Source organism: Callionymus lyra, chromosome 13 (genome assembly GCF_982586985.1).
Source record: "Callionymus lyra chromosome 13, fCalLyr1.hap1.1, whole genome shotgun sequence".
NCBI classification, from domain to species: domain Eukaryota; kingdom Metazoa; phylum Chordata; class Actinopteri; order Syngnathiformes; family Callionymidae; genus Callionymus; species Callionymus lyra.
In genome coordinates this window covers 23452429-23480065 of record NC_141830.1, presented here as the reverse complement: position 1 = coordinate 23480065, position 27637 = coordinate 23452429, and the positions used below count along the sequence as shown (strand labels likewise).

Below are 27637 nucleotides of genomic sequence, written 5' to 3'. Positions count from 1 at the left end.
CGCCCCTTCCACTAAGCCCCGCCCCCGAGCTGTTGACATGACTTGAGATAACAGGAGAACCTGGAGGAACCCGGGCGGGTCCCAGCGCGCTCGTCAGTCCCCCTGTGGCCAGATGTCACACTGAAGAACTTGGACCGGTCCAAACACGGACACTGGAGCAGTTACGTAACTTTTGCAGGAGTGTTTTTTATTTTTCCGTGGGATCTGACTTCCGGGTGCGCGTGTGTTTACCGCGGAACCGTCGTGACCGAGTCCCGGGTTTATTCGTGTCGTGCACTCGAGCGTCGACATGCACGCGAGTGCAGCTCTGCAGCCCTGGTTCTGAGCGGACCCGCGGGGGGACCAGCGCTCCTCCATGGACCCTGAGACGCGAACACGATGAGTCAGGATCTGGAGGGGATTTCCTTGACGGTGCCGAGCTTCGCGAGAGAAGCCCCGGGCGATGGCAGTCCAGGAGCCGGCGGAGGTGGAGGCTCGTTTGGGGTTCCAGCAGCAGGGACTTTCTGGCAGGACTCCGGGGTCGGAGGCGGTGGACTCAGTCCGACCAGCATGAGTTGCCCGATGGAATCCGGCGGCGGGTTGCTCTCCGCCGGGAAGCCGTGCAAGAGCAGGCCGGTGACGGTGGCGTACGTCCTGAACGCGGAGGCGGTCCAGCAGAACAACGCCGAGGGTCTGGCCCTGCAGAGCCTGAAGGACGCCTGCGACGCGGTCGGCAGCCGACTGGAGACCGTCAACTTCGGGAAGCTGGACTTCGGGGAGACCTCGGTGTTGGACCGCTTCTACAACGCAGGTGAGTCCCGGGACTTTTCAGAACCTGTTGCTGAGTCCAGAGCTGACCGTCAACTTTAAAATACTTTTTTTTTAAATCTAGAACCTTGGATACAAAGTTTAAAAGGATCAGGGTCCAGAAAGATGGTGGAGGGTCTTCGAAAACTTCTTCTTGAATCTTCTGTGTCGACGTTATTATTGTCATTGAAAACAATATTATGACATATTTATTTTTTACGAATATCGATTAAGACGTACGTTATGCTAACAGTTAGCTCTTACCTTCTCTGGAGAAGTATCCACAGTGACAAACTAAACTGTCGCCTTGTAAAAACATTTTTAAATCACAATCTTAAAATCCCCCGATAAACGAAAAAAAATATTACACGTTGCTGCGTACGCTACCTTGCGTTCACCGCCTTTAACATTCCGGGTAGCAACAAACAAAAGTTCCTAGCATCACAGCAGGAGTCTGATTAATTAAAAAATATTTTTGTTTATGGCTTATTTGTTAAAATAAATTCTATATTTTTAGTCACTTCAACAACAACAATTTCCCCTTGACGTAAAGTCAAAGTTTAATAATTTAAAACTTAATGTTACTTGCTAGCTTACCTAGTCTGTTATAGTGACATCATTGGCGGAACCCATTTTATCTTTGTATCAGATTGGTATCTTCCTGATTTTATTCTATTTTAATAAATAAATGCAGGTGTTATCACAGGACCTTGTACGTAACAAGATGGTAAAGATAATTCTGCGTCTTGAGCAAAAACCAAAGTAAAGTAAGATTGTGAGTTTCTTGGTTCACTTGGAAACACGAAAGTGAGATCAACAGACAATAAGTCTTATTCTATTGTGTTTTTTTAAATAAGCTCTTGCTTCGGTCTCCACTCGCCAGCTGCTTTCTGTTCAACGACAGAGACTTTCCAGCAACTTGTTTCCAGGGTTTATTATGCAACAAAAGTTTCCAGGATCGTCGCACGCCAGATACTACACATGTAAACACAACTGCAGAAGCTGCTTCAGTCCAGACGGCTTTGTTTCTTGATCCACAGTGGAAAGACTAAGCTGAACGAAGGATGACACAGTTTACTGCGGGCAAACAATAGATAGAAAAACTAGATGAAAAAAAGAGGAAGGGGTGTGTGTGGAGATAATTATTCCATCTTTGTGTGTGTTGAACCAGTTCCACAATTCCTAATGGTGTTCTTCAGCGACGAGTCCTAACATGCAAGACTAAAATGTCCCCTTTGACCCTTGCGAGGCAAATTTAACAGTGGGCTTTGTAGTACAATCACAGGTCAAAGGTCAAAAAACCTGTCTGCTAAGGGAGTCGGATCTGTTTGACCCACTTGAGACTCTGTCACCATTCTTGACCACTCAACACAGACCTGCTGAACAAACACTGCAAGTTATTCCCGCACTCGTCTTCTTCTGCGGTGGAATTTTCCCATAACTCTCTTAGGCGGTCGGTGGCACGATTCCCAGAACTATGTTGTATTTGTCCAAACACCGAGAAGTTCTGCTGCCGCACATGCACGGAGACGTTTGGGGAAAGTCTTTCTGCAACGTTCTTGCTGCCAAAAGCATCTGTTCTTGTTGCTTCAGGTGTCGATCATACATACCTGAACGCTGCTTTGTTTACTTCCTTTTATTCCACTCATGTGTTCCTCAAACTGTTTCAGAACAATGTTGCTCATGAGCTTCATGTATCATTCTGAATTATTATTTAAACCGCTCCTTTTGTTTATATATATAATATAATGTAGCCCTGAAGTAATGATGAAATCTCAGCGATGATTGATTTATTAAGTGCAAAAATCAAGTCAGGCAGAGCGACTGCTGGCGTCCCTTGAAAGAAGCTTTTATATTGGGAAAAACTGTCCGTATCATGTGACTGAGATCGGATCAAAACATTGTTTACATGAAACTTGACAACCTCTAACTAGTATCGTGAGAAAATAAGCGGGAAGTGAAGTTTCTCACAGTGAACGAGTTCGAGCAGGCTTGTCCTCCAGAGCTGAAGAAAGTTGAGCAGCTTTTTCAGGTCCCTCTGCCTGAATGTTCCCTGTCGGACCAAGTAAAGGACACAGAGTTGCTTTTGTTCCCAAGATCCTATTTACGGAGAAGCATTCCAAACATCTGTCTGTGCCTGAGTCAGGACTGAGAGGCTGCCGAGCATCTCTGGAGGTCTTTGGGTCTGTGTGACTCTCCATCCTCCCCTTCTCCGTCACTGAAGCCGTCGCTAACCAGGATCAGAAAACTTGTATAGCCAACATTGTTAACGGAACACAGGAATATGTTGTTACAGAATGTAAACAAGAGGGGTCAATAGAATTGTACTCGCTATGTATAACACTAGAGATTGGATTGTAGCTACATCAGTTGTACTGGCTATGGTTAACATGCTAACACTAGAGATTAAATTGTAGCTACATCAATTGTACTGGCTATGGCTAACATGCTAACACTAGAGATTAAATTGTAGCTACATCAATTGTACTGGCTATGGCTAACATGCTTACACTAGAGATTAAATTGTAGCTACATCAATTGTACTGGCTATGGCTAACATGCTTACACTAGAGATTAAATTGTAGCTACATCAATTGTACTGGCTATGGCGAATATGCTTACACTAGAGATTAAATTGTAGCTACATCAATTGTACTGGCTATGGCTAACATGCTAACACTAGAGATTAAATTGTAGCTACATCAATTGTACTGGCTATGGCTAACATGTTAACACTAGAGATTAAATTGTAGCTACATCAATTGTACTGGCTATGGCTAAAATGCTAACACTAGAGATTAAATTGTAGCTACATCAATTATACAGGCTATGGCTAACATGCTAACACTAGAGAATTAATTAAAGAATTTTTGTTGTCCTCTTGATTTTTTTGTGGCAGACTGGATTTTATTTATATTTTGGATTAATTTAATATAAACATCCATCTAACCATTTTATCATTTATCTGTCTTGATAAAGTCCTCAATAAAAGAAAAGTTTTAATATTGAATTTAAAATGGCTGTTGTTATGAACCAAAAATAACTTTACTGTTGTTTGTAAAAAAAAAAAAAAAGGACTTTATAACGTTGTTGTCACAAGTGGCTGCAGTAAAGGCAGAATTCCATTCTGGTGCTGGAATGTCTCGTATCCCTCCTGATCTCCGGCTGAGATGGTGAAGTATTCAGGTATGAGCAGGGGAGGAGGTGACATCGGTGTGTGAGGCTCTGCTGCGTCGCCATGGCAACGGCATCGTTCCCGGTTATGTGATCGATTTTTGTGCCGTTGTTACCTGACGGAGCCGGCGAGCGGCTTTGCGAGAGTAAATATGGTCGACACGTGAATCGGATCCAACCGGTTCTGAGGTCAACATTTGTTCTGTTCGTCTGTGTCAACGTGAGAGTGAAGTGGACCGAGCAGAGGAAAGAGAGTTATTATTACAGGGCTGATGTCACACACGAGTGTCTTTCATCCTTTATCTCTTATTTATCCTCTACACAAATCTTTGTTTTGTCATTTATTAAAACAATTCTCATCAATTTTTCTGTCAACGTTATATTAAAATATCATTATTGTTGTCGTTATTTATTATATATTTATTATACCTTTAGCTAAAGTATAAACTTGAAATATTTTTATGTATTTAATATACTATAGTTTGTGCTTTGTTTATCAAATTGTGTTCCTTTCTCTTAAAATAATTGACAGTTCTGGTCTGCATTTATTAGGGTCTTGTCTCAGGACGGTTCTGGTCTTGGTTCATGATGGTGTTGGTTTATTGAGGTCTTGTTTTCCTGCAGTCCTTGTCTTGGTTCGTCAAAGTTTGGTCATTATTTCTCCTGATCTCTGCATTTCAATTCAAAAGTGAAACCGGTTCTCTGGCTTTTCGTGCCCGACCTCATGTCGTTGTCCACTTGTGACCCGCAGACATCGCCGTGGTGGAGATGACAGACGCCTTCCGACAGCCGTCGCTCTTCTACCACCTCGGCGTGCGAGAGAGCTTCTGCATGGCCAACAACATCATCCTCTACTGCGACACAAACTCCGACTCCATCCAGTCGCTGCAGGTGCGTTTACCTGCACCAGGTCACGTGACTCATGAACAGGAAGCTCAACTTACAAACTTTATTGAGACGATCATAAGGCAGATTTTGTTTTAAGTGAAGCCTATACAATCTACAGCATATATACTTATTATTAACCTATTTTATGTTTAATATTTTAACAAATCAATATTGGATTTCTATTCATTACATTTAATGCATTTAATGTTTTACTTTAATCAAATTTTTAAGACTTTTATTTCCATTTCCCTATTATTTTAATTCACATTGTATAAGAAAAATAACTCTTTTTTTTTTTTAATCTTATGATAAGAAATATAAAATATATCTATATACATATGATTAAATACTGTAATTGTGATTTTTAAAAGCATTATTATAGGGTTTTTTTTAACCAATTTTTAAAAGCGTTATTATAGTTTTTTTAACCGTTTTGTAGCTGGTTTTTTAATTGACATCAACTGATTCATGGGATTGATCCTAAATAATCCCGGGATGGATGGGAATAGAAGCGGAAGTGCAACTCCTCACCTGGAAAAATGAATCTCTTCAATAACCTGAGTGCTGAGGTGTTATAGAACGTCCCATCACAGAGAACCTTCCAGAAGAGTGTTGACTGTCATGAACACAGGCGTGTGAGCTACCAAACATCTCCTGCAAACATCCTGGTATCGACATGGAAGTTACATAAACCTGAAGCTCTGCTGGGCCCATGAATCATCTCTCTGAAGTTCAGTTCAGATTGTTCTAAAAAAAAAAAGAGAGAAACATCCAAGTTCATGGTTGTTTCTCTTCTCGCACATATTTTTGATGAGTCATAGTCTGATAACATAATCTGATGGAGTTTCATTTTGAAGTCGACGTTTGGTTCTAACGTTTGTTTTTTGTCCTGCAGGAGATCATCTGCCAGAAGAACACTGTGAGTATCTTCCTCCTCTCACACCAGAGTCTCTCTCCGTCACCTCACTGACGTCAGCTCAGGGGTTTTTGGTCATTTGACTCGCAAACATTGTAACATTCAAATGAGAGCAGCGAAGGAAGGAAGTGCTGGTGGAAACCAGCCAGTTCTGGTTCTGTTTCGACCTAGTTTGTTGAATTACACTCCTTTATTCTGATCGCTGAGAGAAGAGAACAACTACAGACGACAAACCTGACAGACTAATTAAAGACCAAACACTAAATTAAATGACTTAAAAAAAAATCAAGTTGAACACTAAAAAATCAAGACGACCATAAAAAAAATCAAGACAACCATAAAAAAAATGGAGATGACCACAAGATTTAACCATAAAAAATCAAGACGACCACAAAAAAATCAAGATGACCATAAAAAAATCCAGACGTCCACGAGATTTAAGACGACCATAAATCATCAAGATGACCACTAAAAAAAAATCAAGACAGCTGCTAAAAAAAATCGAGACCACTTAAAAAATCGAGGCGACCACTTCAAAAATCGAGACGACCACAAAAAATCGAGACGACCACAAGCTTTAAGACAACCATAATAAAATCATGACGGCCACAAAAAAATTACCGGTAACAATAGGTTACACAAATTTAAGAAACACAAAATCAAGATCACAAGCTATGATGACAACAGAGCAAAAACACAAACGCAGCAGTGATTTCTGGTGAAGAAAGCCAACCCAAGTCTGGACAGTGCGACACTCTGATGTGATAATAAGCTCACACACTCTAGTTGTGCATGCCAAGCTTATTATCACTCTGAGAGGAGCACAGTGAGGTCCCTGATCTCCAAGGTGCCCTCGCTCTCCTCTATCGGCAGCACATCCTCATTTTTGTTCTCCTGCTGAGGTGTTGAGTGCAGTGTCCAGATGAGCTCCGCAGGAAGAGAAACACGCCTGCACATGAAGCCGTCTAGAAAAAGTTATGTAAATGTGCTTGATATCATGTTAGCGTGTGTGCGTTGAAAGAACATGGGAACAAACAAACACTTGGAACTGCACTGGGACCGTTCAAGTGATGATGTCATCACTGTGCAGCAGGAAGCTTGTCTGAACTTCAGGAGTGAAGGAAGCAGCTGCTCCTCCGACTATTGTGTTGCATTCAGGGACACACCGAGGACCCTTTAAGGCATCAGAAGGTGGACTTCCTGCATCCTTCCCTTTCTTGCACACGTCTCTATTAGTAACCGTTACTGTGGTAACCAGAGACTCCCCCATCACTCAGATGACTCATTAAGGTCACGCTCGACATGCATGATAACATTATGACCACCTGTGTTTTGTGTTGACAGACGAGCTCGGCCAACTACACCTTCATCCCGTACATGGTGACGCCGCACAGCAAGGTGTACTGCTGCGAGGGCAGCCTGATGAAGGGCCTGACGGAGCTGATGCAGCCCAGCTTCGAGATGCTGCTGGGGCCGCTGTGCATGCCTCTGCTGGAGCGCTTCGTCCAGCTGCTCAAGGTGTCGCAGGGAAACTCTCAGTGAGTTGACATTAATGTATAACTTTACACATTCAAATTATGCATTTAGAATTGAAATATTGTAAATAACTTTTTTAATTATTTTAAATTACGCTATCATATACAGAGAATTACTTAAAGTTTATTTATTTGCTGAAGTAATGACAAACTTGATTTAAACTTAAATATTTTTATATTTAAAATTAATTTAAAGTAAATTAAAAATATGAAAAGTTACATTTCTGAATAACTTATAAATATGTGCAAGAGAACAGTCATGCATTTATACTTTCACAAATATTTGATAATAACTTGAAGAAAAAAATGAATAGCAAAAAATTTACTTAATTGTAATCGAGTCTATTTAACCAATTATAAACCCACAAAATGATTTAATTCTGCGTCATGTTTTCTCTGTGATTTAATAGTTTTAGTGTAATTATTCTGTATCAAAATCAAACCTATTTTTTATTTTTTATTTGATTTTCAGTCAATATTTTCGTGAGACTATTCTGAGTGAGATCCGTAAAGCCCGGGAGCTGTACACCGGAATGGAGCTGGCCGCTGAGCTGAACCGAATCCAGCAGCGTCTGGACAACGTGGAGTGTTTGTCTGTGGACATCGTCATCAATCTACTGCTGACGTACCGAGACATCCAGGTCAGTGCAGGAATAGGAACACGCTCTTTGTACAACATGTATGTATCTACTTTGTTTTTTTTAATTCAAGATCCGTTCCAGGTTCTCCTTTCTTTAGGAATTGTCTTATCATATTCTCTCCATGAATTGCGGAATTGTATCGGATTTTAAAGGTATCGAATTCATAACATTTATTTTGAAATAATTGGGATTCGTGTATCAAAGTCGATGTGACAAAAAAAATGAAATTCAATTATTCAAAATATTTTTATTCAATAATTCAAAGAACAACAACAAATACAACCTTTAAATAAAACAGATTATTAATTGCAAATATTTAATTAATTCAACATTTCATTATTCAAATTATTGAATTATATTATCCACAAAAATAGCTCTTGTAAAAATAAAAAAAAACATTTAAAATGTTAAAATTAAATATTCCAACTGCACTGCTATACTATATTAATTATTAAGGATATTCAGGGACCATCGTTGTCTGGGGGGGGCACATGGTCGAACCAGGGCCTAGAGCATGTTCTTCTTTCTGTGCAGGATTACGAGTCGATCATCAAGCTAGTGGAGACCCTGGAGAAGCTGCCCACCTTTGACCCCATGGCTCACCCGCACGTCAAGTTCCACTACGCCTTCGCCCTCAACCGGTAAGTTTTGATGAGGCACTCGGAGCCATATTCGGGTGCACCCCAACATCCTTTTGGAATCTTGACCCTGGTCTGGGGCCACTCAGGACTGTGAGTCCCAGAAGATCCTCCTCATCTTAGGTAGAACCTTCTGACAACCCGAGAATCATAGCTAACTTCTTTGATCTGGGCCCAGAATTCCACCCACAAATGACCAGCAGGAGCTCCAGCTTGAGACCTGTGACGTTCTAGATACGGCTTCATGTGAAGACCATCGTCCCCTTGTGTCCCTCACAGGCGGAATCTGCCCGGCGACAGACAGAAGGCTCTGGACATCATGCTGCCGCTGGTGGAGGGTGATGACCAGGTCGCATCCGACATCTACTGCCTGGTGGGACGGATCTACAAGGACACGTTCCTGGAGTCTCACTTCACGGACACCCAGAGCAGGGACAGTGGGACACACTGGTGAGTGTGAGCGCGAGAGCGACGTGCTAGCTAAGGTTAGCTTCACTGAGAACGTTTGACGAGCGCTTCCATTAAATTATCATTTTATTATTTTATTTTCAATATATTGAAAGGTTAAATGTGTTTTATTGAATTCAATATTTTTGTATTGAAAGGTTGCGTTAATTTTCTTGTGTTGTCTCCGGGTCAAGGTGACCCGGTGGCCCAAAAAACAAATGTGTTTGTGGTATCCCTTGTGTTGTCTCTGGGTCAAGGTGAACGACCTCCCTGGCTTCCATAAATAAATATACAGTCGTAGAGGTCGTTCACCCTGACCCAGAGACAACACAAGGGATACCACAAAAAAAAAAAAAAAATCCGGCTTTCGGGTCACCTTGACATTAAAAATGAATATTTTCGAATTAATGTACGTAACATTAAAAGTATGATCGTCAAATTCCAATAAATGAAAAATCTATCTAAATTCAATATTTTTTATAATTTGTAGCCTTTTTAATTACATATAAAAAATGTGCATTTCTATATGTAGTTGAAAATTGTTTTCAGAGATAAGAAATGATTAAATTTATTGATGAAAAAAATATTAAAAAACAATTAAATAAAAAACGTAAAGGTTTTTACATTTAAAAATGTTAAATTCAACCATTAAATTTTCTGATTTCACTTCCATAGCCACCACACACAAACACAATAATACATAATGCATGATTTAAAATTGTATTTTATTGAAGCTTTTTGACGGATTGATCAGTGATTTATGCACGGTTTAAGCAGAAAGTACTGGTTTGTTACGTCATCATTACCTTCAACTGTCGATGGAGATTCTTTCATACGAGTCTCCTTGTTAACCGGAGCAAGACGACACCGTGAACATTAGTGAACATTAGTGAACATCCAAGAAACACAAACGACCGACATCTGTCACTGTGACGAGGCTGAACAAACCAAACTGTGGTCTGAGGTGAGAAGCCTGAGCACTAGAACTTTCAACAGAGCCTTTTTATCATCGTATAATCACTTGACAAATGCGTGTCTTCTACTGTGTGGAGTTCTCCGCAGACGTCTGAGGTTCCATTAGTCATGGTCACTGGTTTCTGCTGCTTCGACCGTAAAGTGAGCTGCGGAGAGAAATGGATCACGTTTGCTTCTTGAATCGATAAGACCTCGTCACGAGTCTCGCGTTCATGTCGGAACTCGCTGAGCTCCTCGCGAAGAATGAGTCTGACTTGAGGTCTTGGGTGACGGTGGTGGCCAGGAAGTGGAAAGGAGTCCAAGGGACTCAGCCAGGGTTGTGGGATGCGATGGTCAGGCTGTGACATTTCTGAAGTCGACGATCATCTCCACTGTTTTCTGGACGTTCAACTCGTGTACAGGGTCGTCTGCAAACTTGATCAGTCTGTTCAACTGAGAGGATAACATTTCCCACCTCTGCTTTTGATCTTTTTTTTTATTCAGGATCATTAATCTTTTGGGGAAATTGAAGTTGTTGTTGTTGCTTAAATAAAACGGTCAAGTCGTTCCTGGCATAATTTATTAAAGAAAAAGCTTCTTTTAAAACATATAATTAACTGTTAATTGAGTACAGTGTCTCTGAAACTTCTTCTTTAGGTGCAGAAAATAATAAAATGTTGACATTAATGAATGACCTTGACCTAAACACGCCAAAATATTAAAGAGCAATTTTGATTTGTTAAAACTCAATGTTTTTTTTTAGTTTTCTGTATTTTTTTTAAGTCCAAACACGCATCGGGCTGAACCACCCGTGGTGCGTTGATCGAGCGTGTGGTGGCGTGTTCAGGTGTGCCTACTTCCTGTGGAGCGGATCACATGCGGGGAAGTCACGTGACCTCTGCAACAAGTGAATCTTGATTTATTCCTCCTCAAAGTCTGCGTGGAACCGCTCGGCTCTCGGAGCCAACATCTATTTCCAGTCTAAAGAAGAAATGAAACCTGCCAGCGACTGGTGATGACAGTCGCACCTCCCCCTCCTGTCTCCCCCCTCCTCCCCCTCATCAACAGATTACTCATTAGATCCGTGCACGTGGCGCGAGGACACTCGCAGCGTGGGCTCGGCTCACATATGGCTTCTGCTGGTCGCCTTCCGTTCGTCGTCTGTTGTTGTGGTATCAATAAAGTTTTGTCGCCCCCCGGCAGGTTCAGGAGGGGCTTCGAGTCGGAGCCCACGCTGCACTCCGGGATCAACTACGCCGTGCTGCTGCTGGCCGCGGGTCAGCAGTTCGAGACTTCGTTCGAGCTTCGTAAAGTGGGTGAGTCTCGAGCGAACTCCGGCGACATCTAGTGGCCGTCGTCAACGGTTCCATCCATGTGTGAAGGCGTGAAGCTGAGCAGCCTGCTGGGGAAGAAGGGGAGTCTGGACAAGCTGCAGAGCTACTGGGACGTGGGCTTCTTCCTGGGTGCCAGCATCCTGGCCTGCGACAACACCCGGGTTGTCCAGGCCTCCGAGAAGCTCTTCAAGCTCAAAGCCCCCATATGGTGAGACCGGACCTCCCGAAAAACATCCCGAACGAGACTCTGAACGCCGGGCGCTCCACAGGTACCTGCGCTCGCTGGTGGAGACAATCCTCATCTACCAGCACTTCACCAAGCCAAGCGGCGAGCAACCGGCGCCCAAGCAGGAGCTGGTGGACTTCTGGATGGACTTCCTGGTGGAGGCAACCAAGAAGGAAGTGTCGTCGGTCAGATTCCCGGTGAGCACCAGCCACGCCAATGCTTTGAAACCTAAACGAGGTGGATCGTCTCCCGCAGGTTCTGATTCTGGAGCCCACCAAGATCTACCAGCCGTCGTACCTGTCCATCAACAAGGACGTGGACGACAACACAGTGTCCATCTGGCACGTCGCCCCCGACGACAAGGTGACGACGCACTTCCTCACTTTCCCTCCGTAACGTTTCATTGAGTGACCATATCAAAAAACGTATGTAATAAAAAAAAAATAAAAAATCTCCTTTTATTGATAAATTCCACGTGTTTCTGATTTATATTCCAGTTATAAAAACAACAAGTGTCATTTTTATATATAAGATAATATATAAATTATTGATACCCACGGGTTTAAATGGAAATAAAAATGAAAATGTGGTAAAATAAAATAAAGATTTTTTTAAATAACTAGAAAACTCTCTCAGTAATCCCAGAAATAAACCCTTAAACTTAATTAAATAATTTTGCAAAATAAACTACTTAAAGTAACATAAATATAGTTATTAATTAAATAAAATATAATAAAAAATTAAAAGAGAGAAAAGTAAAAAATGATAAAGATAAAAATAATAAATTGTGAATGTTATTAAATGTTTATTATATTTTGTATATGTTTATAGTATATCTACATTATTGATCGTTGTCCTGACGGTGATGCTGTTACGGCCCTATTTTGGACACCATACCATGACTTTTCACCATCCTTGTCATTGTCTGTAAATCTATATTTATATTGATTTAATCATTTGAATCACAATCCTCAATTAAACTTTGAGCTATGATGTCTAATCAGTTGTCGTTTTAATTGAATAAAAAATGTGAATTTTGTTTAAATAAGGTTTTTATTTCGTGCAGCAAAAGGGGATTCACGAGTGGAACTTTAGCGCCACCTCTGTTCGCGGCGTCAGGTCAGTCAAACTTAAGGGATTTTTTTGTTGTTGTTGTTGCTAAATTTCTGCATCATTACCTCTGCCAAGTTAACTGTTAGTTAGTTATCAAAATAACTAGTTGTGAGTTAGATTCCCAGGATGATGGGTCTCGGAGCAGATGATTAAATTTGGTTGTAACATCTAGATCTAGAACTCAGATGTTCCGACAGACCTTGAACGCAACACGTGTTTAACCATTGGACAGCAGCAACCAATCAAGACGGAGCTTTTATGCTTAAACATTCTTTCAACTCAGGTTTAGAGGCGCTGATCTGAGGATTCCACATCTGAACTCCTCAAGTGTCTCGCGGCGTACATGTGCTCCTCAGAGGAATGTAGAAGCGCCACATGGTCCTTGTTGCTAGGCAACCACTCGTTAAGAAGCCACTGGGCCTGTAGTCGCAGCACGACTTGTCGACTTCCTGCTCGCTCTGGAAGATCTCAGGCTTTTAAACTGAACCTTTATTTCATTTACAAAACAAAAGTCTTCTTGAGTTGAATCAGCAGTTAACGGTGTGATACGGCAAGAAAAACATGAACCTTTAAATACATTTTCTTCTTAGGTTTAGAGATTGAGATTTTATTAACCAAGAAATGTTTTTGTCGTGATACAAATGTTGTTTTTTTTATCGCTGCAGCATCTCCAAGTTTGATGAGCGAAGCGCCTTCCTCTACGTGCTGAACAATTCTGAAGACTTCCAGATCTACTTCTGCACTGAGATGCACTGCAAGAGGTGAGAGCTCCAAAGTGGCATCCCTCAGGGTCCCTTACGAGGTCCATATTCCTTTTCATTTTTTTTTTTTTTTCAAATCAACTTGATTTGAAGGTGAACATATGAGCGAGTGTTTGTCATCCACGTGACAAACCATGACCTCTTGTCCATGAACCTCGTTAGATATTGTCACCGCTGTGTTCCTGATGTGTGAGACTCATGCTGTGAGTCAGCGCTGCCGTTGTCATGGTGCTCCGGTGGATGGAGGAGGCGAGAAAGAGGCCTTCTTCAGCACACATGTGGACACATGTGACGGCCGCGTGTTCAGTCACTGCGTGTTTGTCCAGTGAGAAACTAATTATCCGACGGTGGTTTCCATCCAATCATTTAAATAACCTGAACAACCTGATGGATGTGTCATACTTTTACACTTTAGTCTAGATCAATTATTTTCTTAATTCAAGAGTGTTTTACTCCTCACCGTCCTGAGTATATCCGGGCTGTCAGAATATACAACAATTGAATTTCACATAGTTTTTTAAAGCATTTAGTTGTTTTGCTTTATTAATTAAATTAAATATTTTAAATATAAAGGTTGAATTTCTTATTTTTAATCATTTAATTAATTAGGTTTGAATATTTTTACACATAGAGTTTGATGTTCTTATTCCAATAATTAAAAATATATTTTCTAAATTAATTATCTTTTCATTCGTAGCCTTTTAAATTCGATATAGAAATGTTGGTATAATAGTGTTTCCAGACAATACCAACAGAGTACCGAGCTAATCTTGATTGAACTTTCAGCCAATCATGGTGGAAAATGTTTAGATTGAATATTGAAAGGTTGAATTTGCTTTTCAAATTATTAAATTAAATTATCAAAAAATAATTCAGCCTTTCAATATTTAAATTCAATTGCCAAAAAGGAAAAAAAAACAACATTTCAATTTACAAATTCTAAAAATAAACAAACCTTTAAAATATATAAAATGAGTTAAATTATTTTTATAAATGATTATTCAATGCTTAAGAAACAAATCAATATAATTAAGCCATGCATGGAGCCACTATGAAACAAAAATGCTTAAGAAGAAACAACAACATTTCAAGTGTGTTTTTGTTCTGGCGCGACTCAAGACGCTCTTATCTCAGATCTTGATCAGAACTTCCTCGTCTCGACTCACCATAGGATGTGACTAATACTAAAAAAGACTGATTGACTGACGCGTTTTGTCTTTGGTAGATTCTGTGATCTGGTCAACAGCATCGCTGAAGAGGCCTGGAATGGCCCGGAGGAGGGAGACTGTGACAACGATGCCTTAGAGGTCAGTCTCAGAGGTCACCGGGTTCACTTCCTGTTTGAGACGCGCTTCTGTCCCCGCAGTACGACTACGAGTACGACGAGCACGGCGAGCGGGTGGTTCTGGGTAAAGGCACGTTCGGCGTGGTGTACGCGGGTCGTGACCTCAGCAACCAGGTCCGCCTGGCCATCAAGGAGATCCCAGAGAGGGACAGCAGGTGAGGGTCGGGAACCGCCGACGTTCCGTCAAGAGTCACGCGAGCTCATGGCGGTCGCTCCTCCAGGTACTCCCAGCCGCTCCACGAGGAGATCGCGCTCCACAAACACCTGAAGCACAAGAACATCGTGCAGTACCTGGGCTCCATCAGCGAGAACGGCTTCATCAAGATCTTCATGGAGCAGGTGCCCGGAGGTAGGGACGCGCTTCGTCACCCCTCCTCGGGGTCAGTGAACGCATCGCGCTGATCACCCGCTGCTGTGCAGGAAGTCTCTCGGCGCTGCTCCGATCCAAGTGGGGTCCGCTGAAGAACAACGAGTCCACCATCGGCTTCTACACCCGGCAGATCCTGGAGGGGCTGAAGTACCTGCACGACAACCAGATCGCGCACAGAGACATCAAGGTGACGCACAAACGCCAGACGTTTCTTCTTCGACCTCCCGACTCACTGGCTCTCACCCTCTCCTCAACCCTCTCCTCAGGGCGACAACGTCCTCATCAACACCTACAGCGGCGTCCTGAAGATCTCCGACTTCGGCACCTCCAAGAGGCTCGCTGGCATCAACCCGTGCACCGAGACGTTCACAGGTACGTTTCTACACCTGCGTTTTGTCGCTATTATTCATCTTTTGTTACGTGTGGTTATGACCCAGGCTTCCATCCACACCTTTGTTTTTCTGCTTCTAATTCTTCACTGAGTTGGGAGTGTTAGCACGATGACAAAATGATCTAATACCCTTTCAAGCATTTTATAAAACTGTGACATTTAGACAAAGCAGACTTCTATATAAAAGTATCAACAGATGTAGCATGGATGCTAACAAGGAAGCTAACATTAAAAAAAATGACCCAATACCATTTTTACATTTTCCGTCTTCTATTTAGAGAATTACAAGAATTTTATAAAACCACAAAATTTAGGTTTATGTTCTAATTTAACGGAAAAAAGTGTCTTCAACTACAGGCAGACTGCAAATGTAGCACGGATGCTAACAAGGAAGCTAAAGCCTTTAAAGTCAGTAAACTCTCTTCAGCACTTAACATCCTTTATCAATAACACATTCAGTAACTTTGTCATGAGTCATATTTTGAGGGGAATGTCTTCAATCTCTCTAGCAGTTTTTGTCAAATAAATTTTATCATACAGGAGGGTAAATGTCAGTACACGATCCAGGAAATCTGCGCCCTCCGGGATATTTTTTCTCCATGTTTTTACGGCAACAAGATTCGAACAAAAATGTGGGAAATTAGCAATCCATTCAAAATACACAACTTTATTTATATATTTATATAGCCGTTGACATAGCGCCTTTTATAATTTGTTCACAGACTCCATTATTTGTTTTCCTTTTTGTCTTTCATAAAGTCATTGTTTTGAGACAATACTTTCTTAACTTTATTAATAAAATTATGTTTTTCATTTTTTTTTACATTTAATCTAAAACATCATGACGTTTTCTACGACGTTTACAACATGACACAATTATTTAGCCCGTGATTAAAATGGAAGCTTCCAAATTAAACCAGCATTTTTCAGGACAAACGTTTTTTATTACGATCATCGACACAAACAAAAACTGCTGAGCTCACGTCATGTTTTCCTCCAAACTTAGCGTGCGGGCCAAAAAAAACTTTCCCTGGAACGTCTTAGTAGTTATCTAGATTTAACCAGTAGAATGTATAAACACAATGACTGATTTGTTTCTGTTATCTTTCATAAAACCTATGCTTTGAGACGCGAAAAGACGCTATGTCACCGGCTATATAAATAAAGTGTATTTTGAATGGATCGCAGATTTCCCACATCGTGTTCTACGCTACATTTTTGTCCGATCTAGTTGCCGTATAAACATGGAGGATGGAAATATGTCATGTGTTCCCGTAAACATGATATTTTTTCCTCCTACCTACTCTCATGTGCTGACTTTGTATGAAAGATAACTTTATCTAAAACAAAACGTTGACGGTTGTCCTAAGTAATATATGACCGTATTTATTTTGTCATACTGTATATTACAAAACTGCGATTTAGCAAATTTTTTTTTAACCTTATCGAAAAGATCGCGACAGTCTTTTAAATGTTATCTTCTAAAATTCCGTCCTTGTTTGAGCTGCAGTTAAAAGTGTATTTATTTATATAAAATATGCTTTAGTAACAGTACGTTAGTCATAATGATATGGTCATGTAACTACTGTCACAGTTCACTAGTCATAATCACTCTCAGACATTGGTCGTGTCTCCTGGTTCCCGGGGTCATATGAGGCCTCACGCTGCTCGAATGCGGTCGCAGCAACAGCCAATCACGGCTCACTTCCCCGCCCTCAGAGACTCTGCTCTGCGCTGTGATTGGAGCAGAGAGGGATTTACCTCGAAGGCCTGAGCTGGTCCTAATCTCGCCGCTCCTCTTTTTAGTGCGGCTATAAATATGGCGGCGACTATTTCTAGAACGAACAAGTTATTTTTGGAACAAAGACTTGAGTCACGGAGCTGCTCGAGCTGTCGTAACTCATGACCTGAGTCAGTGTGTCAGGCTAAAAGTGTGTTAAATATAAACAATTTAATTTATTCCCATTTTTATTTAAATGTTTATTTTAACATCATTTATTTAACAATATTGCTATACTGTATTTCTGTTTTGTCGTTTGTCTCTCATCATTTTACTCATTTATATTTTAATTTATTTTCAATTTCTTCTTGTTATTTAGTAAATTTTCACTTGATGTCCTGTTTATCAAATTACTTGTTTATATTTTTATTTATCAAAGCCATGTAAAAGAGGAATAACAAGTAGTGTGTAACAAAAAATGAAATCAATCAACATTTTTTTATGCATTTATATTTATATTTGTTACTTTAATAAAACTTTATATTTGTTTTTCAGATTTTCAATACACTATTTATTCATACATTTTATTCCATTTGAAATCCCTAGCAAATAATAATTGATTTAATTTAGGATTTGCTTGTTATTTAAACTTGAATACAGATTTGTTTATTCTTTGTTTTATATTTTTTTAGTTTATATTTGTTGGATAATTTTTTTTTTGTTGCTGCTAAATGATCAATTTTTTCACATGGTTCACGATGATGTGTTTCCTCTCCAGGGACTCTGCAGTACATGGCTCCGGAGATCATCGACAAAGGTCCTCGGGGTTACGGGAAGCCGGCTGACATCTGGTCTCTGGGCTGCACCATCATCGAGATGGCCACCGGGAGGCCGCCCTTCCACGAGCTGGGCGAGCCTCAGGCCGCCATGTTCAAGGTCAGAGGTCATCGGCAATAGTCGACTAGCATCTATCTGAAGGCACCGACGGACGTGACGAGGGCTGAAGTCGTCCAGATTCAAACGTGTGTTTGAAGCTCTAAATAATTGAAAATTTTCTTAAAACCAACACTAATATTCAGGATAAAACCATTAAGGTTTCAGAAGTTCATCCTTCATGACGGGTGTGACGTCATGCAGGGTGGCGCCGCACATTCCACGACAGGAACATTCCTGGAACTTTTTAATTGTTTTGTGTCTGAACTTTGTGCCTGTTAAACCTGTTGAAAACTGGACTTGTTGCGCCCCCTGCAGGTTGGGATGTTCAAGATCCACCCGGAGATCCCGGAGTCCATGTCCCCGGAGGCCAAAGCCTTCATCCTGCGCTGCTTCGAGCCAGACCCGGACCACCGGGCCACGGCCATCGACCTGCTCACCGACGAGTTCCTCACCGTCACCAGCCGAAAGAAGAAGATGAAAAGCTACACAGGTGAGTCCACCTTCTTTTAATTCTATTTAACGGTTGAATTTAACATTTTAAAGCATTTAGTTATTTGTTATTAACTGAATTAACTAATTTCCAAATTAAAAGGTTACATTTGTTTTTATTTAATAATTTAATTAAATTATTTGGTAAATTAAAATATCTAAATTCAATATGTTTTTAATTCGTGGTCCTTAAAATTCAATATTAAAATGTTGGTATATAGAATCAACATTTAAATGTGAATGCAAATATGTTTTTTTTTTTAAATTAAATTGTTTAAAAAATGAAATGCTTTAAAAAAAAAAAAAGACTATATTGAAACGAACAATTCGTTTTAAATGTTTTTTTTAAGTTAATTAATTTAAAAATAAACAGTTATTTTTTAACACAAATTTGATATCCTAATTCCAATTAAACAAAAAGTTTAAAATGTATTTTTTAAATAAATGTGGAAATGTCTGTATACAAGTGTCAACATTTAATTCATCTTGAAAATGTTCTTTAAAAAAAAAAAATTATATTATTGAAGAAAATGAAATCTTAAAAAAAATAAGAAAAGTCAAAGTTTCAACATTTTTAATTTAACCATATAATATTCTGATAGCAGTAACATACCATAGAAGCTATTTAATCTCCTTATTTGTCACATTAAAGACAATGTGCTAAGGTTCACATGAATCATTCTAGAATCATTCTCTGGTTTCTCATGTTTTAAAATCTGCTGACTCGTGCTTTCATGTCTCTCCTCTGCAGGTCTGACACCTGGCTCAGGTGAGAACTTCCTGTTACACGATTCAAAGCTCAGGTCAGCTGACCGTCTGTCCTCCTCAGAGTACCTGCGCAGCATCTCTCTGCCGGTGCCGGTGGTTGTTGAAGACACGAGCAGCAGCAGCGAGTACGGCTCCGTCTCGCCGGACAACGACCTCAACACCAACCCCTTCAACTTCAAGCCCAGCATCAAGTGTCTCAGCGAGAGAGACGTCAAAGGGCCGCGATCGCTCTTCCTCAGGTGGGAGGAGTCTGTGTTTGTGATGTCACTACCTGGACCTGGACCGACGAACGAATGCATGCCCAGATTTATTTACACTCCTTAATTGATCCATTTATTTTGGGTATATTTATGTATCTTATATATTTATTCAATTATTAATTTGTATGTATTTATTTGTTTCAAACATCTATCGCTTATGTTTATATATTCAAATGATTTTAAGCATTTAATTCGTTTTTAATAATTAAATTAAATTATTTCCAAAATAAAAGGTTGGATTTTTTTTATTGAATAATTAAAATGAGTAATTAATTTAATCCAAAGGTTTAAATGTTTTATTTATTATTTATTTTTAATTTAATATGAATTATTAATGAATCTATCCATTTATTTGTTGTATATTTGTTTAATTTTCAATTTCTATGTATTTATTTATTTATGTTAAAAACATATTTCGTTTATGTTGTGTGTATTTTTATTGTTTACTGAAAAACTGAATTTCATCATATATCAGCGCCATCATGATTCATGACCGTTCAATCATGATCATGGTTGAATCCATTGCTTTGTCTTGGGGTCAAAGTGACACAAAGGCCTGAGAACAAATGTGTTTTTGGTATCCCTTTATCCGTTTATATTACATCTGGCTAAAGGTGAACGACCTCCACCATTGCATGTATTTCTGGAAGCTAGGGAGTTCTCTCATCTTGAACCAGAGACGACACAAGGGATACCACAAACACATTTTATTCTCAGGCCTCAGGGTCAACTTGACCCAGAGATAACACAAGGTTTAATATATTTTTTTTAATTGTATTCAAGTGTTTTTTAAGCATTGAATAATTTTTAAATAATTGAATTATTTCCATATTGAAAGGTTTCATTTGTTTTTAGCAATAATTTGATTTAAGAATGAAAAAGAATGCATGATTTCTTTATATTCCTTACTAATTGATATATAAATGTACTTTGTGTATATTTATTTGTATCATATATTTATGTATTTATTTACGTTAAACATACTTAATTTTAAACGTATGTATTGTATTTTTTGCTGAAAAACTGTTGAATTCAACATTTAAAAAATATATATATATTCAAATTAAGCATTGAATATTTTTTTAATAATTAAATTTAAAATTGTGCATAAGAAAAAATATTTTTGTAATTGTTTTCTTATTAATTTAATTAAAAAATAATAATTGAAAGAAAAAAATTGTGGCCGGAGTTATTTACAATCCTTATTAATTATTGTATCAATGTCTCTTTGTACATTTATTTAATCGTCCATTTTTTGTATTTATTTATCTTAAACATATTTTGTTTATGTTTATTATGTTTATCGTTCGCTGCGAAACTGAAATTCCTCGTACAACACTGTCAACAAAGTATTATTTCAAAGAGATTGTATTCTCCTCTAGACATTGACGTTCTCTTGTCTTGCTGCAGCATCCCGGTGGAGAACTTCGAGGACCACAGCGCTCCTCCGTCTCCTGACGAGAAGGACTCTGGCTTCTTCATGCTGCGCAAAGACAGCGAGAGACGCGCGACTCTGAACCACATCCTGACGGAGGACCGCGACAAAGTGGTGACCAACCTGATGGAGGCGCTGTCTCAGGTGAGCAGCCACAGCCCTGAAGACTCCGCCCACGCTCACCACTCTTTTTTTTTTACCCACGATCCTCCAGGGCTCCGAGGAGAACAAGCTGAAGCCTTCGCACATCTCCACGCTGGTGGTGAGTCTGGCGGACTTCGTGCGGATGGCGGACAGAAAGATCATCGCCAACACGCTGTCGCAGCTCAAGCTGGAGCTGGACTTCGACAGCAATGCCATCAGTCAACTGCAGGTGGTGCTGTTTGGCCTCCAGGACGCCGTGAGTGACTCGAGAAGATCAACGACAGTTTTCATTGTTGATAAGAAGTGACTTAAACAAACCGTTTTTATAACTGATTTACTGTTTTTTCCCCCACTGTTTAATTCGTATATATTTATTTGTTTATGGTTCAATCAGAAAAAAAGAGTAGCTTTAATTAAAAATAAAAGTTACTTCAATCAAAAATGAATGCAAACATATTTATATTTTTAAAAAAAACACATTTGGTACCTTTTTTTGAATAAATCTTTTTTGTTTTTGGCTGATATTATTCCAAAAATATTTTTCGTTTTATTGACGTGAAACAAATTTTAAAGTTGAAAGTTGTTTTTTTTATATATATATATATATATATATATATATATATATATATATATATATATATATATCTTAGTTTGAAGCAATTTTTTGTGATTGAACATATTTTTAGTTTGAAACAACATTTTTGTTTGATTGAAGGAACTTGTTTATTTAATCGAACATAAAGAACAAATCTACATTCAGGAAATCCATTTCTATGTCCTTGTTTGGAAGTGAATGTGGAAACAAATGAGGGGAAAATATAAACGTATTTAAGCCGATCCTTGTGGTGGCGGCTGTTAAAGTGGTATTCTAGTGACCCCTGGTGGCCGGCGTGAGAACAGCTGTATTTTGTCTCCAGATCAACAAGGTCCTGAGGAACCACAACATCAAACCTCACTGGATGTTCGCTCTGGACAACATCATTCGTAAAGCCGTGCAGACGGCCATCACCATCCTGGTGCCAGGTAGCTGTGATCTCCCACTGACCCTGAAGGCAGCACGCTCAACATTCTCACTGAACCTTGTGTCCAGAGCTGCGGCCTCACTTCAGTCTGGCCTCGGAGAGCGACGCGGCCGACCAGGAGGACGAGGAAGTGGGCGTGTCCCACCAGAGCCGAGCCCCGGCCGCTGCCTCCCACGACGACACCGTGGCCACGTCGGGCGTCAGCACCCTCAGCTCCACCGTGTCGCATGCCGACCAGCACTCCGTGAGTCTGGAGCTTGGCCGGATGAAGCTGGAGACGGACAGGTGAGCGCCACTCTGAGCCGTGACGCGAGCCAGGACTGAGTGTGGCTGTGATGTCATCAGGCTGCTGCAGCAGCTGCTGGAGAAGGAGCGCGAGTACCAGCTGGTGCTGCAGCAGGTGCTGGACGAGCGAGAGCAGCAGATCCTGCTGCTGCGACTGAGAGCACAGACTGAAGGTACGACACGTGTGATGTCACTTCCTCCCCCCATCAGAACATATCTTACATCAATTTACAATTTGGCTTTATCTTTATTTACCTCAATCCTTTCGATCTAATGATTAATGTTGTTGCTTGATTCCAAGACTATAACAATGTTTTGACATTTTTCTAGTTTTCTAATTCTGGACACTAGATGTTATTCTTTCCCTTTTTTTGTGGTATCTTCGATATTTTCTCATATTAAACTGTATTGTGATAAATATAAATAAGAATAATTCAGAGAAAATATTGATCATTTTGACTTCAATGTATTTATCTTAAAATAAATGTTATATATTCACAATTATTTGATTGACTATTAATCTTTTATGATCTAAATATGTTGAATAAAGATCTTATTATTTAGACAATGGAAGAACAGAATTAAATGTTTATAGTTTACATTTCAAATCTTGAAACCGTGATTGACTGTTAGTTTGATCCAGTAGCTCGGTGCTCTTTTAGTAATATCTGGTCACACTATTATACAAACATTTATATATTGAATTGAATTTAAAACATTTATTTTTTTAATGATTGAAATAAGACTGATACTAATTCAATGTAAAAGAAAAATCATTCATTTTCAATATATAAATTATCGAATTCAGTTGTTCAATAAAAACTAATCCAACCTTTTATACAGAAATTATTCAATTTAATTTAAAAAATCGAAAAATAAATGCTTTAAAAAATAAAACAAAAACATTTAAAAAAAAAAAAGGTTTCAATGCCAGACATTTTTAATTCAATATTCTAATGGAAATCATGTATTTTTATGTTTCCAAACTTTAATTTAATCCTTTCGTTATTTTTCTGTGTATTTTGAAAATCTACTCTTCATGTATTACATGGTATTTGTATGTAAAGCGTCTTATTTATTATCTCGTTCTATTGAAGTCAATCAAGGTCAAGACGAGATTAAAACCAGATACTTTGTAATAAAAGTCGACGTGTAAATGATGTTGTCATTAAACGATAATAAGATCAAATCAATATCATCATCGTTGTCGTTCTCCACTGCAGAGTCCACGGTGTCACGTGACCCAACACATCACAGACCAGGAGATCCTCACGACGACCAAGAACTGAGCCACTGGCTGAGAGTCCGCGGCGTGGACCAGGAGTCTGTGGATCTGGTGCGGCTCTGATCCGATCATGGGTCGCGTCGATCGGCGCGTCTTTTTTTTCATCACTTCCTCTCTGGTGTTTTCTACTGGCAGATACTGAGCGAGGAGTTCACGCTGAGCAACATCCTTCAGGACGTGACCAGAGATGACCTGAAGAGTCTCAGACTCCGGTACGACCTCGGACCCTTTAATTGATCTATTTCCAAACGGTTCTCACTAAATATATACATTTATTTGGACTATAAAGGTTTTCATATTTACTATTTGATGCATAATTCAGGCTATTTGTTCATTTTCTACTGTTTATTACGAATAACTTTTTTAAATATGTTTTTATTTAACATATTTGTCTCGTTTTTATATCATTTTATTTGGGAAAATACAGAGATAAATGTATGTTTAAAAAAAAAAAAGGTGCAAGTCAATAAAATAATTCTTACTTGTTCACTGCAACATTTTTAGAAACATTTTACATTTCAAGGATACAAAGATTATTATAGAATAGAATCATCTTTTCACTTCACTCCTGCCCCTGAACTCAGAATCAAACAATCTTAATAGCACGAGGAATAAATGTGTCCCTGAGTCTATTAGTGTTGCATCATGGGAGGAGCATTTATTCACTTCATCTTCTTCTCTGTTCACTGATGACAGTGTTCAGAGGATGATGTTATCATCCATGACCTCCATTTATCTGACAACATACACAGAATTATTATTCATGGTGACTCTAGGCATTTATATTTTAAATATATATATACATTTAAATGCATTACAAAAATCAAAATATAATCGCAGTACAACAGGAGAAGGAATACTAGTACAGATGTTATCTTTTGAACCCTTTTGTTATCTCAGGGTCAAGGTGACCTGAAGGCCGAAAACAAATGTGTTTGAGGTATCCCTTGTGTTATCTCTGGGTGAAGGTCACCCGAAGGCCCGGTAACAAATGTGTTTGTGGTATCCCTTGAGTTGTCAATGAGTCAAGGTGAAAAACCTCCACCTCTGCATATATATTTCTGGAAGCCAGGGAGATGGGTCACATTGACCCAGACACACCACAAGGGATACCACAAAGACATTTGTTTTCAGGCCGTAGGGTCAACTTGACCCAGAGACGACAGAAAAGATAAGAACTTGTTATCATTTGTCGAAGGATTGAATGAGTGTCTTCCTGTCCTGCTCAGAGGTGGAGTGGTGTGTAAACTGTGGACGGCTATCACGCGGCACCGGCACCAGCAGACCTGAGACTCCGCCTCCTCTACTGCTCAGTATTTCACCGTGTTTACCTCAGTATTTATGAAACTGTTGGAGAGAAGCTCTCGGCGTGAGGGCGATGGAGAGACGAGCCACAATCACTGAGTGCCACTATTTTCTAACGCCAGACGGACATCTGAGGAACCTTGGAGTCGTGAAAACATGTTCTCCTGTCGCGTGCAGGACGTTTACAAACTGGACCATTTTTCTAGTTCAAGCCTGAGACACAAACCTCTCTGACGGACTCATGTTTTGTTGTCTCTGCTCACTACTTTATTTAATTGTTTTTATTTAACTTGAAGGATGTCGCTGCATGCTCGTTTTTCATTAATTTAAGTTTTCTTATCCTTGACGTCTTCTAAAAACTATTAATGTCTTCATTTAAAAAAAAAGTCAATATTTGCAGCTGAGACCTTCTTGTGAGTTTTTGCTTTGAATATCAGATTCTACAGCAGAAGTTCAATCACTGCTGTTTTATTGTTGTTTTAGTGACGTCCTGAAGCTTTTAGTGATGATGTCAGAAATTGTTCATTTAGTTTTAAAGTCTAAATGAAGCGTTGTGAGATCTTATATTAAAATAAAGGTATTGTCCTGCGACTGTTTCCATTGTACTTAAGCTATTATTAACAGCTGTTTTGTGTTTGTGCTTCAGTACGTGTGTGTGTGCTTGCGTGTGTTTGTGCGCGTGTTATGATTTTAAAACATGATTTTTTTTTTCTTCCATCTTAGTTTTTATATTAAAACAAAGCTATTGTTGTATCTTATCTCTAGAAGTATTATAACAATTGTTTATATTGTATTGTTGTATATTATAGATATATTGTGTTTTCATTTTTTTTAATGTGAAGATTTTCTATATGAGTATGATTTAAAAACTTGTCTTTTTCCTTTATTCTTATGTTAGTATAGATCTTCTATTAAAGTAAGTAAGTAAGTAATATTTATTTATATAGCGCTTTTCGAGACCAGGGTCACAAAGCGCTTAAACAATCAAAACAATACTCAAAAAAGTACATACTTTAAAGATCAAGATAATACTGAGAACAATACAGGAGTTCAAGAAATTCAAGGAAAAGCCTGAACAAATAGAAACGTCTTAAGACGTTTCTTAAAGGAGTCAGTAGACTCCATCAAGCGCAAAGAGAGAGGAAGATTGTTCCAAAGCTTAGGAGCAACAGCCTGAAAAGATTTCTCTCCTGAGCCATGTGCGTGGAACCATGAGTAGATTCTGATCCACAGACCTCAGAGCCCGAGCTGGGGTGTAAGGCTGGATCATATCAGTGATGTAAGGAGGAGCCTGACCATGAATAGATCTGAAAGTAAGAACCAGAATTTTAAAGTTGATCCTGAAAGAAACTGGAAGCCAGTGAAGAGTTTTAAGGACCGGAGAAATGTGAGTTCTTCTACTTGAGCGGGTCAGAATTCTGGCTGCAGAGTTCTAAATCAACTGCAGGCGAGACAGCTCCTTCTTAAGACATGAAAACAAACTGTTACAATAGTCCAGACGAGAAGAAACAAACGCATGGATTACAAGCTCCAGATCATGTTCCGACAACATTTTCCTAAGTTTAGAGATTTTTCTCAGTTGAAGGAAACAGTTTCTGGTCAGTTTTCTGCAATGTCGAACAAGAGACATGTCTTTATCAAATACAACACCCAGGTTTCTCAGGCTCAGTTTGACAGACTGACCTAAGTCACCCAAGTACTGACTCAACCCTGGAATCTTATCATCAGGAGCAATCACCAGTGTTTCAGTTTTGTCCACATTTAGCTGTAAAGTGTTTTCACTCAGCCATTGTTTGATTTCTAGCAAACAATTGACTAAGCTGTTCAGCCTCCGGGGCTCAGTTGGATCAAAAGAGCAGTAGAGCTGGATGTCATCAGCAAAAATGTGATAAGAAACATCTGGAAATCTCTGAATGATTTTACCGAGGGGAATCAAGTACAGAAAAAACAATAAAGGACCCAGAACAGAACCTTGAGGGACTCCACACAACAGATCTGCCGATTCAGACCTCATTTGATTGGCAGATACACTAAAACTGCGCCCAGAAAGGTAAGATGAGAACCATTCTAACACAGACCGAGACAGTCCCACTTCATCCCTCAGTCTTCTCAGCAGGATCTGGTGATCAACTGTGTGAAAGGCTGAGGACAGATCCAAGAGAACCAGAACAGTGAATTTACCAGAGTCAGCCGACATCATGATGTCACTGGACACTTTCAATAAAGCTGTCTCCGTAGAGTGATATTTACGGAAGCCAGACTGAAACTTCTCATGGATGTCGCTCTGATCCAGGAACAAAGACAGCTGCTCAGACACCACCTTCTCCAAGATCCTGGACAAGAAAGGGAGCTTAGAAATAGGCCTGAAATTACTGAGGTCAGTTGGGTCTAAGCCTGGCTGTTTGAGCAGAGGCTCCACAATGGCATGTTTAAATGCATTGGGAAAAACCCCTGTGGAAAGGGAGAGGT

At 39.5% G+C, this 27637-nt stretch overlaps 2 protein-coding genes across 4 annotated transcripts in view; one reads left to right on the top strand and one right to left on the bottom strand.

The window, feature by feature from the left end:
* rab10 (RAB10, member RAS oncogene family) overlaps positions 1–27637 on the bottom strand; it is a 168236-nt gene that overhangs the window by 92983 nt on the left and 47616 nt on the right. The window lies entirely within an intron of this gene.
* map3k5 (mitogen-activated protein kinase kinase kinase 5) lies at positions 62–25784 on the top strand. 2 transcript variants are annotated; one of them, XM_087805160.1, is made up of 30 exons: positions 62–790; positions 4712–4851; positions 5744–5767; positions 7109–7302; positions 7772–7940; positions 8475–8581; positions 8858–9028; positions 11183–11295; positions 11362–11521; positions 11583–11736; positions 11795–11902; positions 12606–12658; positions 13318–13413; positions 14639–14720; positions 14780–14913; positions 14980–15107; positions 15179–15315; positions 15395–15500; positions 18018–18175; positions 18491–18665; positions 19416–19433; positions 19494–19671; positions 21103–21271; positions 21342–21527; positions 22189–22294; positions 22362–22578; positions 22639–22751; positions 23802–23914; positions 23999–24075; positions 25093–25783. In XM_087805160.1, the coding sequence occupies exons 1-30, from the start codon at positions 379–381 to the stop codon at positions 25151–25153; spliced, it is 4059 nt and encodes a 1352-aa protein (XP_087661286.1). In that variant the 5' UTR covers positions 62–378; the 3' UTR covers positions 25154–25783. The 2 variants fall into 2 exon arrangements, with proteins under 2 accessions (XP_087661286.1, XP_087661287.1); XM_087805161.1 differs by lacking the exon at positions 19416–19433 and having other exon boundaries at positions 25093–25784.

Coding starts and splice junctions, on each gene's coding strand:
- map3k5 (XM_087805160.1), top strand. CDS start 379: ATGAGTCAGGATCTGGAGGGGATTTCCTTGACGGTGCCGAGCTTCGCG. Junction 22,752..23,801: donor ACTGAGAGCACAGACTGAAG/GTACGACACGTG, acceptor TCTCCACTGCAG/AGTCCACGGTGTCACGTGAC. Junction 24,076..25,092: donor CTGAAGAGTCTCAGACTCCG/GTACGACCTCGG, acceptor TGTCCTGCTCAG/AGGTGGAGTGGTGTGTAAAC.